At 36.3% G+C, this 15,429-nt stretch overlaps 1 protein-coding gene across 3 annotated transcripts in view; it reads left to right on the top strand.

Moving 5' to 3' along the window:
- Positions 1 to 15,429, top strand: part of STXBP5 (syntaxin binding protein 5) — a 136,822-nt gene that overhangs the window by 43,830 nt on the left and 77,563 nt on the right. For all 3 annotated transcript variants that reach the window (XM_023513520.1, XM_003790263.3, XM_023513519.1), the window contains exons 7-8: positions 5,679 to 5,762; positions 10,152 to 10,275. In XM_023513520.1, the coding sequence (XP_023369288.1) occupies positions 5,679 to 5,762; positions 10,152 to 10,275 (208 nt within the window). The remainder of the gene's footprint in view (positions 1 to 5,678; positions 5,763 to 10,151; positions 10,276 to 15,429) is intronic.

Genomic DNA, 15,429 nt, shown 5'->3' with positions numbered 1-15,429 from the left:
AAGAACAAGTGAAAGAATTAGAAGCATTTATAATTTTAAAAGGAAAGAAATAGCCTAAAGTGTAAGTCATATTTAATAAATGTAATTATAAGTTATTAATTTATGTTTGGCTTATTCAGAATATTTTTCCTGATTTCTAGTGTTCCTGATCAAAAGGGTTTGGGCTTTTTTTAGTTAGGAGTTCGTTTTAACACTTTATTTATACAATTTTTATAGCACTTATTATAGATTGCTTTATGTTAAAGTTGTTTTTATATTTCATTTCCTCTAAAGCTTTCTTTATAAATAGCTCCAATTAATAATGTAGAGCTTTTTTAAATGTTATTTTAATTTTTAATACTTTGAAGTCATTTTATACAGTCTGTATCTAGCTCCAGACTAGTTAATGCATTTAAAAGTGATACAGTTTTTTTCTATGAATCTTTGTTTACTAATTCGAACCAGTCATTCAAGTAGGTAGTTCTACTTAATAGTGTGATTTTTCTACCTATATAATTTTATAATGGTATTGGTGTCGGGAATCAATGCCATGAATGCCTCTGGGACTTGCACAGGAGTTTACCCACATTTGTCCTTTCCTCAGATGTGGGAGAGGTCAACCTATAAATTGTTTAATACCGTTCTTTTAGTTGGCCATTGGGAAAACTAAAGGATAACCAGACTGTTTGGAGTTAGTTCATAACCATAAAAGAAGTGGAGAGTCACCTAGATCCCTATTTATTTTCTTTTTATATAAGACACTTGTTTAAAAGCCAAGCCTCTGGGTGGCAGGCATCTTGGGAAAAAACTTTTCTTTCACTCTCTGTCAATCACTACATCATTTTAATCCTACATTTGATCTTTCCCTTGCTATGTCTCTTTTCTCATAGTTAAGACATTGTAATTGGTCCTTAAATTATTTCCAAATTATTCTTTCTGGACTACCATTTGAGTGTGTTCTCCTGTGCAGTGGCTCTGCAGTATCTAAAAAGTAAAATGAACTTTCTTTAAAATGTAACCTTAAGTTTCTTTATTACAGTTACAGTTTCATAATACGGACAGCTCTTTGCTGCCTCTGTGCTTTTATTTTTGTGAGTCTTTGTGTTTGGAATGGTCTCCTAACATTCTCTCTCTGCTGAATTCCTACCCCCATGTGAAAGCCCAAATGGAAATATGTATCTCTTATGATGTCTTCCCTGATAATCCTGACAGAGAATGCTTCGTCTGTGTCCATATTCCTTAGTACATATTCTTTAGTACTCTGTAGTCAGTTTCATGGTATTTATCACATCACAGACTGCCTTGAGTTAGACATGTGTACATATCTCAACTCCCCTAAACTTGAAAGAGTCCTTCAGCACAAAGGGAATATTTATATAGGCTCGTATTTTCCATAGCATCCCACATACAATAAAAGTAGTAACCACTCCATATATACTCGATTTATGTAGTAAATAAATTATATACAACTGTTTTTATCCTCCTTATTTCTTTGAAATCTTGCATTTTATTTTCTCCTTAGTTCCAAGAGTTAATCTCATCAAACATTAGAAAAAATATATTTTGCTAGAATTATATCATCTAATCATTTGTCTCTTTTCCAAAGATCCCGGTAACATTTATCACTGAAAAGACATTCGAGGTAATAGGGCAAGTTTATTCAGAGCCAACCTTACATGTGTTTGCCCCCAGGTGAAGTGACGGTCTTGGCTGCGAAGGCTATGCTTTAGTGTAAAGTGACTTACAATAGCAATACCTGTCATCTGTTGAGTTGGGTCAGGCACTGTGTGGGCCACTTACATACACTTATTTCATTTGGACCTCCTTCAAGTTGTAAGTTAGAAATTTTCTCTACTTTAGAGACGATGAAGGAGAGACCTGGTGGCTGGACGTGTTCCAGAGGCACAGAGCTGGATGTTGGTGATCTGAGAATTGATTTCTCTGATTTTAGCCCAGGAATACTCTCCATTATGCTGCATTTTCTTTCTAGTTATAGACTGGTTATTCAGGTTGTAGAGAGCTATATTCATAACCAGTGCTTTTTATAAGAGAAAATTACATAAACTAGTATCTCTGTAAGTTACTGTATTCTAGTAGGAATAGTCAATGAAGGAATTTTTTGTATTTAATTATTATATATTTAGTTTAGTTTTCTGTTTTTTTTTTTTTTTGTTGTTGTTGTTTTTTGAGACAGAGCCTCAAGCTATCCCCCTGGGTAGAGTGCCATGGATTCACAGCTCACAGCAACCTCCAACTCCTGGGCTCAAGTGAGTCTCCTGCCTCCGCCTCCCAAGTAGCTGGGACCACAGGCGCCCGCCACAATGCCCGGCCATTTTTTGGTTGCAGCCGTCATTGTTGTTTTGGCGGGTCTGGGCTGGGGATTCGAACCCGCCACCTTAGGTGTATGTGGCTGGCGCCTTAGCCAGTTGAGCTATAGGCGCCGAGCCTAGTTTTCTGTTTTTAATGTTTATTTAAAATAATTGTCTTGCTTCTGTAGATAAATAAATTAAAAAGCTAGAATATTATAGGCACTGAAGTTTAACCTCTTGGTACATATTTCTAACATTCTTTGAACGTTAGAGCTGGCTAGAGAGGTTAAAATTCACTATCACTGTAACTCTCTTAAGTTATTAAGAATTGAGTAGGTAAAATTATTTCCTTAAAGTTTCATGGCTATTAAGTGGCAGATTTAAACCTACAATTCAGATTACTTATATTAAGAGCAACTCAATGCCGTATATGTTGTAAATTATCTCTTATTTTTTTCCTTCTTTTTCCTTTATTCCTCACATTCCTCACTTCTATGTGAAAATTTGGAAAGACTGGGAAAAAAGAAGGGAAACAAATACCACTTTTTCTCAGAAAAACTGTTGCATAACAATGAAGTGTTTGGGTTAGGAAAATTGATGACACTTTCTACTTAGTGGGAAACCTACTTTGTTAGCTTCAGTAACTAGCCCTCCGTGGGAAAGTTCTCAACTAGTAAGTGAGCGTCAGAGAACATTTTCATTATCCTTTTTATTAATGTGAATAAAGTTACGTAACTGAACATCTATCTACCTTTTTTACTTCTGTGCTATCCACAGGCTAGTCAAGTATTTTTTTCATGAATGAGTTTGCTTCATGGTTTTAGTATTTTCAATGCCATTTTTTCCCCTATGGATAAATACTAGATGAAGAAACATTCTCTGATTTATTCTGATTTACATAGTAAATAAATCATATACAACTGTTTTTATCCTCTTTATTTCTTTGAAATCTTGTATTTTATTTTCTCCTTAGTTGTTTTTCTTTGGTTTTTCAGATAGGAAAGAAAATGTATGTAGCCATGCTAAGTAAAATGTTTTTAAAAAGTAGCCAGCCCCTCCAACTATACCTTGGAGTCTGAAATAGTCTGAAATCCACTAACTGGCTATTTTGTTAAAATTACTGGGTCTATCCCAAATTCCTTCATACCCCCAGATTACATAAACAGTTACAGAGTATCTACTAGTCATGTTTATATTTATTAAACAGATATTGATTGCATGTCTACTGCATACTAGGCAGTGCGTCAGATTTTAGAGACATGCAGATAAAAAAGCGTGTACTAGGCTCGGTGCCTGTAGCACAATGGTTACAGTGCCAGCCACATACACTGAAGGTGGCGGGTTCGAATACAGCCTGGGCCAGCTAACCAACAATGACAACTGCAACAAAAAGTAGCCAGATCGTGTGGTGGGTACCTGTAGTCCCAGCTACTTAGGAGGCTGAAGCAAGAGAATCACTTGAGTCTAAGAGTTTGAGGTTGCCGTGAGCTGTGATGCCATAGCACTCTACTGAGGGCAACATAATGAGACTCTGTCTCAAGAAAAGCAAAAGCGTGTACTAGCATGAGAATAGCAGCACTTTATTCTCTCTGGAGGAGCTATGTAGACTTCACTAAGGAAGTCTTGAATTTAGACTTAAAAAATGAATTGAAGATGCTCAGTGAATGAAAAGGGAGGAGATTTCAAGCGGAGAAAATACTGAGAATTGAAAATACTGGAGTCTGTGTGGGGAACTGAAGTTGGATGGGCCGTTCAGTCTGTGAGGCAGGAATAGGCATTCCGTTCTGGGATGGCATGGATTCGTTCATAGAACGTTTTTTACAAACATATCAGTCCCTGTGTCATGTTAGAAGTGTTGTGATGAACAAGATGAAACTAATCCTTGCTCACTTGTACCAGTATTATAATCTGCAGAACAATTCAAGTATAGAGAATACCATTATATTGGTGGTGACTTTTCAGATTACAAACGTCCTGTTATTGGAGCACACAGGAAGGGCATTGATGTACATTTGGTAGATCAGGGAGAAGAAGCAATAACTAAAATAACATCTGAAAGATTAGTAGGACTCATGAGGCAAAGCATGGAGTAGGCCATTCAAATAGAGCGACCCCGGTAGGGAAGCAGCATGTGCAGAGGCTCGAAGGTGAAAGGTAAGAACAGGAACTTGAGAATATACTAGGTGGACTACGTAGCAGGGATATACTAGGTGGACTACGTAGCAGGGATATACTAGGTGGACTACGTAGCAGGGATATACTAGGTGGACTACGTAGCAGGGATGTGGTAAGGGCTGAAGCTGAGGGGCCGACAGGTCGGACCGTGATAGATCCTGTAGCTCCTACTCTTGAGTTTGGATTTTATCCTAAAAGTAATGGTGAGGCACTAAAAAGCTTTAAACAGAAGCATGTTACCCTGTAAGGTTTGCATTTCAGAGCTGTTACTCTAGCTGTAAGATGACTGAAGTTGGATAGACCAGAGGAAGAGATCTTTGTGTCTTAAACCGGGAGGCAGGTGCTGGTGATGGAGGGAAGTGTTAGGTAGTAGATGTAATTTTAAATTTACTTGGTAATTTTTTTTTTATTAAATCATAGCTGTGTACGTTAATGCAATCATGGGGTACAATGTGCTGGTATTATATACAATTTGAAATGTTTTCAACAAACTGGTTGACATAGCCTTCATGGTGTTTTCTTAGTTCTCATGTTAATTAGTTGGTGATTTTTTGTTGGAAGAAGAGACAAGAGTTAGGCATGATCCCGACGTTTCTGGCCTAATGTTGTGAGATTAACGAGTGGAGAGAAAAAACCGTGTAAGAAGTGCCAAAGAAGCAGAGTAGAGCAGAATGTAACTGACTCACTTCTGGGCATGTTTATGTCCAGGTTCTTGTGTACATAAGTGGAGATGTGGCCACTGGAATTATGTGTTTGATTCTTCTTAGAGGGACCTAGGCTGAATATGATTTAGAACTAGTCAAGATATAGATGGAGTAGCTGAGATTGCCTGAAAATATGTAGAATTTCTAAAGTTTGCAAACTCTAAAGTACATTCAGATGTTAAACTTTATTAGTAATCTATTAAAGTATTTTATATTAGTGAAGTTGTACCCTTAGAACTTCAAAAGGGTACTACTATTTCCTTTTTCAAAAATAAGCTTTATGTTGAATTCCTAATTATCAAAGGCATATAAATATGATAAATACGATATAAATGAGAACAATGCAGTGTTCTCATTTGTCGTCTGTATGACTAGTAATTAGCAGTGCAGATGTTTAATTATATTATTATTTTATACTGAGAGCATATGAGTAACAGTTATCTTTCTTAACAGCAAATAAATGCTTTATAATTGTTGTAATTCCTCAGTAATGTAGCTTTTTTTATTACAGCTTTTGATTGGTTTTGAATCTGGAACGGTAGTCTTATGGGACCTCAAATCAAAGAAGGCCGACTACAGATACACATATGACGAGGTAATAACATTATTTTTGCTAGTAAAAATTGTGATTTCTCTGATTCAAGAATGGCTTCCCTGAGAACTTAGTTGGCAACCCTTGTAACTGCAGTACTGTCCAACTTGTATTTTTAGAATAGGTCAAAAAATCTCCCTCCCTCTTGACAGGTGGTCGTCTGTTTCCTTGATCCTTTCCAGGTACCATGTGACCATTTCCCTTGTGTTCCTCCAGGAGTCTGTGCCTTTATAAGAAGTTTTATAAATATATTCTCTTTATTCTTTTATGTAAATGATAACATCCTATGGACATTTATAGTTTTTGCAAGCTTTCAAATCCAAATAAGGATTGATGTGACTGAAAAGTCTTTAATTCTCCTTTAATCTGTAGGCCTCTCCTCTTCCTCCTTCCTTCCCTTTCTCATTCTTTGTTGTCACTTGTATGTTGAAGGTGGGATCTCCTAAGGGCTCACTTTCTCTGATGGCATCCCCATTGTCATTAACGTCGTTTTGATACCTTCAGATCTCCTATAAATTTGATATTTTACTGAGGCTTGATCAAATTCTTGATCACAAATTTTCCTTTTTAGCCATACTATGTAGATGATGCTGATGCTCTCTCTTCCGAGGGAACCTTAGTGTCTATGACTGTTTCTGATGCTGGCAGCAGGTGGTGCTCAAGGCCTAGACCTGTTATTGTATAGTAATTGCCAAATAGGAGATATTCTAATTCTGTCGTTTCTTCTCTGCTGACGAAGCTTGGGCTCTTTAGTAAAGAGAGCCTTCTTTTTATCTGCTATTTCTTTTATATAGTAGTACAGTTAATATTTGCAAAGCAGAGGCAGATTAGATGCTTCATACTTTCTCTTTATTTTAGTATTTACTCTAGAGTTGTTCTCTAGTAGTTTTAGTGGTGAGCAATTTATTCTAATTTTTTTTTCATTATGTGCTCAAATGATTAAATATGTTTCATGTGCTTCAGTGCAAGGAAATTATATTCCTTATTTCTTTTCAAATCATCCTGTCTTTGTCAATGAACCTCTTCCTGTTGACTTCTGAGACCTTTGGTGATAACCGTAGTTGTCTTGGATAGCTTCCTTGCTGTCTGGTATAATAAAATATGTCTCTTTTGTATTTCTGAACCAAACGTAGAATAAGATATTTTTCCATGGAACTATGACTTCTTCCGGTGTGAAATGGCATCTGGTAATAGTTTGGGTATCGGGAGTATTTGTGCTTTCCAATTCAGTGCCCAGAGCTATAACTAGAAAATATGTAAATGGTTTTTTTGTTTGTTTTTAAGATAAAATGCATAATTTCTTCATAGTCATATATTCAGTTATAGCAGAGTACATTGTTTAACTATAACAATACTTTGAATACTTTACAGATGTTTGTATGTTATCTGTGTAAGCGTGACTGGGAATATCCTTTGTTTTTAAATGTAAACTTTATACATTTATACACTTTTTGCTGCTCACTAGTCATGATCTTCAAATTAAAAGACAACAAACATGTTTTGAATAGAAGAGTTTCTATCATTTTTATGGAAGTTTTGGCCTGTAGTGCTATTTTCCATATTAAAATGAAAACAAATATGTAAAATTGACTTTTGGGGGAGGCTGGGAGCGGTGGCTCATGCCTGTAATCCCAGCACTTGGGATGGATTTCCAAGTGGGTGGATAGCCTGAGCTCACAGATTCAAGACCAGCCTGAGCCAGAGCAAGATACCATCTCTAAAAAAAATAGCCAGGCATTGTGTTGTGGTAGACAAGTGTAGTCCCAGTGACTATAGTCCCAGCTACTTGGGAGGCTGAGATGAGAATTGCTTAAGGCCAAGAGTTTGAGGTTGCCAATATGAGCTATGACACCATGGCACTTCACCAAGGGTGACAAAGTAAGGCTCTGTCTCAAAAAAAAACTTTTTTGATTTTGTGTTTTGCAGTGTTAAATAGTGATGATGGTTTGAACCATTATGAATTCACAGGAAGTAGATTTACCTTCTTGTTGCCTTAAACAAAGAAACTGGACAGATTCTCTGACAGTTTGACAGCAGGTAGTACAGAACAGAATTCCTCAGAGAGGGGAAACAAACAAGGTGACTTAGGCCTGGAGAGATTTTCTAGGGCTTAGTACGTGAAGGGGGAGCCTAAGTCGGAAGCCCTGCAGACTTGCTCAGTAGAAGGGAAACAAGCAGGGGGCAGGGCTTCAGTCACCTGTAAGGCAATGTACTTCTTTGTTCAGTAAGAACAAAGAGCTGCCTGCAGAAGAGAATTTGGGACCGGGCCACTGCCACGGTCTTATTTGAATACAGATTGGTGTGAGGGTTGGAGAAGATCTACTGAAAAAGAGAACCATTCCTATAATACATACAGGACTGAGAATAGTTCACATTTCTCAAAGAGTGGAGAAACCTTACAATACAGAGGGTATAAGGAAGAGTATTTATAAAGGTACTCGGTGCCTCGGTAGTGAGACTACACTGGCCCTATGCTAAAGGCTAACCTGGTCCAGCCTAACAAAGCTTAAAAACAAACTTTGAAAGGACCAGACTGTTTTTAAGTATATTACTGTATCCCAGAAAAAAATATTCAAAGACATTTAAAATAATATAATAATAACCCAATATAATTCTGCAATGTCTGGTATCCAAATATAAATTTATGAGTTATGTAAAAATACAACCTATAATGAGGAGAAAATGCAAATAGAAACAGACTTAGAAAGGGCAAAGATGACAGAATTTAGTAGCAGGGATATTAAAACAAATATTAGATCTACTGTGTGCTCTGTAAGGTAGATTAAAACACAAACATGTTACTGACGGACATGAAAGACTTAAAAAACACAAAGGAGAATTTCTAGAGATGAAAAATAAAATGACTAATATGAAAAATACTCTGGCATTAAAAGGATTTGATACTGAAGAAGAAAACATTAATGAACTTGAGGACACAATAACAGAAACTGCTCAGTAGGAAAGGCTGGGAGAGAAGAGACAGAAAGTCAGTGTGTGACAGCGCAGCTCTCCATGCAGGTCGAGGTTGGATTTTGAATCTTAGAACGGGAAGGGTGGACAGAAAACATATTGAAGAAATAAGGACTAAAAGTTCTCCATGTCGATGAAAAGTATGACCCAGAGACTCAGAAGAACATGAAGAAAATTCCCCCAAAGCACAGTTTTCACTTGCTAACAACTGACAGAGCTCGTCTTATGAAAAATCAGAGAAATAAAAAACCACGTTAAATACAGAGGAGCAAAGAAAAGTGATAGCAGATCGTTTCAGTAGTATAAATAATGTAAGCTGGAGCAAAGTAGAATGCCAGCTTTATAATCCTGAAAGAAAAAAAGTGTCAACCTAAACTTTTATGTTCAGTGAATATATCTTTTCAAAAGCTAAGACAAAATAAAGACTTCAAGGTTATTTAGAAAAAAAAAGAATTTATCACTTGCTTCACTACACGATATGCTAAAGAAATCCTTCATGCAGAAGGCAAATGATATGAAATGGAAATTTGGATCTATTCAAAGAACGAAAGACACCAGAAATGGCAAATTTGTGGAATGTAGTAGATGTAAAAGCTTTCTCATTTTTATATTGCTTTAAGAGAGCAGCAAGTATTCTAATCAAATATAATAAAATGGCATTGTAGGGTTTATGACATATGTAGAATTAAAATACACACATCAGTAGCTCAAAAATTGGAAGATAAATACTATTGTTGCGTTATTATACTGTATTGTATGTGAAGTGGCGTAATATTACATGAAGGTAGACTGTGATAACATAAAGCTGTGTATTGCAGATCCCAAGGAAAACACCAAAGCAACAACAGCAACCCAAAAAATTAAACAAAAGAGGAACTGAGATGAAATTCAAAAAGTACCAAACCAAAGGAATGCAAAGAGGAAGAAAAGGGAAACGAATAGTTGGGTAAAATAGTGAACGAGATGATACATTTAAATCCAGTTATTTCAACAATCATATTACTGGTTTAAATATGCTAATCAAAAGGTAGAGATTAACAGGTTGCAGAAAACAACAAGATCTAAATACGTAGTACATACATAGTGTTATTATAAGAAAATCATTTTTAAAGACAGAGATGTGTTAGAAAAAAGGACAAATGGAAAGAGTAGTATTAGCAGTAATTAGAAGAAAGCTGAAATAGCTTTATTAATATCAATAAGCAGAAATGAGAGTGCTTCACCCCCAGAGCGCCAGCATGAAATAAAATATCATTTGTGTTTCTAGAAAGCTGAATTCTTTTGGGAATGTGAAGTTAATATGTTGACTTTAGTTTAGGAAATATAAAAATATTTAAGTAGAAATTAATTCCCAAACCATTTGTGAATAGTCTTATATTTGAATAAATTTGAAAAACGGAATTGTTCACTCTTCTTCCACAGGCTATCCACTCTGTTGCTTGGCATCATGAAGGAAAACAATTTATTTGCAGTCATTCAGATGGCACCTTGACTATTTGGAATGTGAGGTCCCCTACCAAGCCTGTTCAGACAATCACTCCACATGGTAAGAATGCATTGATTTTAAGCATCACCTAAATCATAGTGTAGAGTAAATGGTTTTGTTTGTATTTGCATTTGGATTTGTTTGTTTGGTTTGAGGATAAGGATGGGTCTCCTTCATTTTGAGAGAATTAAAAATATTTTCACATATGGAAATTTGTAACAATCAAGTAACAAAATCTGAAATTAAGCATATTTGTGGCTTAAATTGCAAATTTAGATTTTGAGAAAATGTTATGTTGTCTTCTTAATATAATTTTCTCTAGCAGTTCAAAAAGCAGGTAGTTTTTTGAGTTATCTGGGGCTCACTTTAACCTGTCATCTTGATGTTATATCATCGCAAGTTGTTAACCTATTCATAACAGTTACTTGAAATGCTTGGAACTTAACAGAAAGTCATTTTAATAATTGAAGTGTTGGGAGTCCTCAAGATCACCCCGAGTGTAAAATGATTCAGTAGGAAACTCAAAGGACTCAGCATACAATCATGTTCACTGCTGTGATTCCCTCACATATAAGCAGCAAAAGGACGTAAAGTGAAATCAGCCAAGGAAAAAAACACAGGGAGTGAAGTCTGAAGGAAACCAAGGCCCAAGCTTCTAAGAGTTCTCTCCTCAAGGAATTAGATGAACTAATTCCTCTAGCAATGAATTATTACCACATTTGTCTTACCAAATAAGGTCAACTGAACCTTTACAACCCCAAGGTTTTTGTTGGGGTTAGTCAGGTGGGCACCCTCTGCTTTAGTATGTTCCAAAATTCCCAATTCCCAAAAGGAAAGTGGGTTCAGCACGAACCACAGTCTTTGTGCACACAGGGTAGACAGGGAGCCACCCTTCTCAGTCAGGGAATGGTGGGAGTTTTCCTGAAAGCCAAGTTCTTAGACACCAACCAATGGCCAGCCTTCAAGCAGACCTTTCCAGGGATAGCAGGCTTAATGCTGCTGTATTAATAACTCTTTTGTGCATAAATCATATTTATAAAACTTACAAGATATTTTTATTAGGGTTTCTATTCAAAATAGACTATGAAGGCCTGTTTTTCTTTATTAATCTGCTTTTCTACACTTACTTCAAGAAAATCCTTTCTGACAAGTTCAAGGAAATCATATTAAAGGAACTATTTTATAAACTGCTAGTATATTGAAGAGAATCCTTATAGCTATTGCTCATACTGAATTTTATTGCTTTCTTTAAATATGAATACCTCTTTTGAAAAATTGATACATTTTTAAGTATTGTGATATATTATGGAAATTAAGTGGTAAAATTGAAAAGTTGTTTTATTTATCTGTGGCAGTATGGGTTTTAGACTTGTTTTCTGGGAAGAGTAACATTCTTAAAACCACATGTTATCACATACTTACCACTGCTTTTGTAACCACCCATCATCTGGGAAAGCACTTCATATTGCTGCAGGCATCAAGGGTAAGGGTTAGGTAGGTATTTCTTACGATATAGTAGATGCCAATTTTTTAAAAATATATTTTCTTTTTCTGCATAGACCCTAGGCCTTGATAATACTCCTTAAAAATGTATTTCTGTCTAGTCTGTCTGGGGATAAGCTTTCCTTCTCTTTTGGGGCCTCTCCCATGCAACAGTCTTTTGTTATTTGGGAGGGAATAACTGATAGTCCTGGCATCATTCACATTCTTATGCTGAATCAGGTATCTTGGTTTGCTGGGTCAGAGCCCTGTAGAATCCCCTCTGCAGTCCTGAGATGGGAGATGTGTGTTGCAGAGTGAGGTTTTTCATTTATTGTGAGCTTTACCAGAGCTTTCCCTAAAGAAATGGGGGTACTAAGGCCATCAAAATCCATAGACTTTCACTGTGGAAAGTGAGATTTTAAATTTAGTTTCTGGAGTTTATTCATCAGTGCAGTCAGTCCACTTATAGAGGAATAAACCAAGATCGGGGAACTTTTATTCTGTTACAGGACACTGAACATAAAATCAAAATAAAATCTGAACACTGTTACAGGACACTGAAAATAAAATCAAAGTTCACATAGGTAAAAGTCAGTTGAATGTGTTAAGAATGAGATAGATATACAGAGAATTCTGTTAATCAGCCAGGCAGGGTGGCTCACGCCTGTAATCCTAGCACTGTGGGAGGCAGAGGCAGGTAGACTGCTTGAGCTCAGGACTTCAGACCAGACTGACCAAAAGTGAGACCCTGTCTCTACTAAAATAGAAAAATTAACTGGACATTGTGGCAGGGGCCTGTAGTCCCAGCAACTTGGGAAACTGAGGCATGAGCATCTCTCCAGCCCCAAGATTCTGAGGTTGCTGTGAGACGCGATGACACCAGGGCACTCAACCCCAGGGCGACACAGTAGGACTGTGCCTCAAAAATAAAAGTTACTCTACTTTTAAGGTGAACAGAACTAATAACTGATTTGGGATCAAGGGTTTAGGACTTTTCACAAATTCGGAACATATAAACTTGGTCTTAAAGGATGAGACTGGTATTATAAGGTAGCAGAGACTAGGGCAAAGTTATCCTAGAAGGTGCAAAGCCACCAAGACATAAAAGCAGGGTATTGTTGGAAAACTGCTAATAGTGCAATACGATCAGAGTTTAAAATTCCTTTAAGCAGGTAGCAGCAAATGAAAACAAAATGTACACAGGTAAGATGATGCATAATTATGTTAAAAAAAGATTTGAACTTCGTTATAGAGACCCAGTACATGAGTTTACAATGAGAGACAAAGTTTTTATCTTTACAATATCACCTTAAATTATAAGAGCTGAAGACAAAAAGAGTGTGGCCAGTTAAGAAGCTTCTGCATTAATAAATGATAAGTAATGAAGATTTCATTATTTGGAAGTGGGGAGAAATGGACATGCATGAATGAAATTCTGGAATTAGAATCAATAGGACTTAGGCCAGTTTATGGTGGGTGGGTGGGAGGGTGGGGAGGGAAGGCATTGTAAAAACAAGAAGAAATCAGATGTGGCATGGAGGTTTTTGTGATTTATTAAGTCACATTTATAATTAATCTACCTTTTCATCATCGTCAGTGTCAGGGCAGAACACATAATTTTGCGCCTCTGGTGACATAGCACGTAGAGGTAAAACGCCACCTAGTGGTGAAATCTTCTTAAATGTTCTTTAATGTATATGTGATTTGATTTAGAAAATAGTCAGTCTAGGATTATAGATGAATAAATTAACGTTTCTGGACCAAAAGCAGTAATCAGTGAGATTATTTAAAACACTTGGGTTGGAAAAATACTAGAATATGCCAATCAAATGGACTCACTGTATGCAAAATTAATAAAAAATGATCATTGTAAAAACTACAATATTTTTGATTTACAGAGAGAATGAAACTATTCTTTTATCCTCTGGGGGGGGGGGAGCAGGAAAAAATGAGCATAAGGAATAAAGATCCAATGGATTTATTTTGAATGCTAGAATAGAGCAATGTCAAGAGTTAAGATTTTTTTACCTGGCCAGGTTTTATGTTGGATATATAAGCTCAGATTTGCAAGAGTTCACATCCGTGCCCTTTAAAATAAATTATTCCAGCCCCTTAAAAACTGGTGGTGAATACTGAAATAAGTTGAAGTCATTATGTCTGAATAATTGTTTTATTTCCTAAAACAAAGTAATTTTAAAAAATAAATGTACAATTTGAGTCTATAATTTGAGTATCCAATTTGCCCCTAAAGCCATGATACACAGGGAAAACAGGAAATGGTGGCTTTATTTATCTTTATTATATGATTCATTACAAAATTTTACAAAGAGGCAGCCAACACGTGTAGAATATTTTGTAAATATTTTGTAATGAGTATTGTGTGATAAAGGTACATTTAAATACACTTTTTCATTTATCCTGTGTATGACTACTTTAGGGGTGAATTTTGGGATATTTGGTAAAATCCCAGATTATATCAGTCTGTCTCTCCTACTAGAACTTTGTATGATAGGAGGAGGATAAAGGCGATGGCTGTCTTTATATTAACTATTTAAATCCATACATCTCTGAACAGTTTTGGAATAAAGGGTGAAGTTTTCAGTTTGTTCCTTGTACGGCACAAGTGACTGCTTTTTAGGTTTAAGCCTTCCTTTTCCATATCTTTTTCCTTTTACTCCTCAATTCTCTCTTCCCTGGGCAGTCAGTCCTCTCCAGTGGCTCCTTCAGTTCTGTGACTAGTCACTTTGTTGCTGGAATTTCTCTCTCAGCTGAGTCCTTGGTCTTGGAGTTTTAAGAATGAAAGAAACCACAGACCACACTGATAAGCAACATGACAGTTCATTGACAGGTAGAGAGATTAATGAGCATGATGAGCAGCAGAGGCACAACAGAACCTCTGGCAGCAGAGGAGGGAACCCAAGTGGGAAACCCCCGGAGTCTTCAGACGAGGGGTTTAAATGCTGCTTTTCCTGTCTTGTGGGAAGGGGTTCTTGGGGAAGTGTGTCACAATTGGCCTGGGGGCAGAAAATAGTCCTAAAAGTAGCCCAGGAATAAGTCTTTGCAGTTTCTGCCTTAGCCAAGGAATTCGGGTGTGTGCTCCCTACTCAGGGAGCAACCTTTTAGGTTGCTTTGTTCATTCAAAACCCAAATCTCTTGTGTCCAGAGATAAAGATCTGTTTTCTGAGGTCACCCAGAGAATGGGGGGTCTTCTAGCCCTGAGTGGGGGAACCCTCTATCAACTTCTAGGTTCTTCTAACTTGGGCTTCCAGAGACTTAATATTCGATACCCTGTCATTTCTTTGTAAGAAGGGAAAAGGGATGATCCCCTAGGACCTTACATTAAGACCAGATTAGATGTTCCATTATCAGTTTACAGATTAGAAATTTAAAAATATGGATGACATTTCATATCAGTAGGGATAGAACAATTATTCAGTAAACGGTACTGGCAGATATATGTCAAAACTCATCAAATTGTACACATTATTTTCTAGCAGTTACAAATCAATAAAGCTATAAAAATGGCACTCATGGTTGATAATTTATTATTAGGAGAAAAATGTCTTCTCAGTACCAAAATATACATGACAGAATAATTAAATTTAATAAAATAAACTAGAAAACAATTATAAGAAACCAAAATTTAGTGATTTTTCTGTGAGAAAAACTTTCTAAACATAAAACTGAAGAGGGGACTAATTTTTTTTTTTTTTTTTTTTTTTTTTTTTTTTG

The sequence above is a fragment of the Otolemur garnettii genome, unplaced genomic scaffold (genome assembly GCF_000181295.1).
Source record: "Otolemur garnettii isolate 467f Iridium unplaced genomic scaffold, OtoGar3 scaffold00042, whole genome shotgun sequence".
In the NCBI taxonomy this organism is placed as follows: domain Eukaryota; kingdom Metazoa; phylum Chordata; class Mammalia; order Primates; family Galagidae; genus Otolemur; species Otolemur garnettii.
This window is presented reverse-complemented; position numbering and strand designations above follow the sequence as displayed.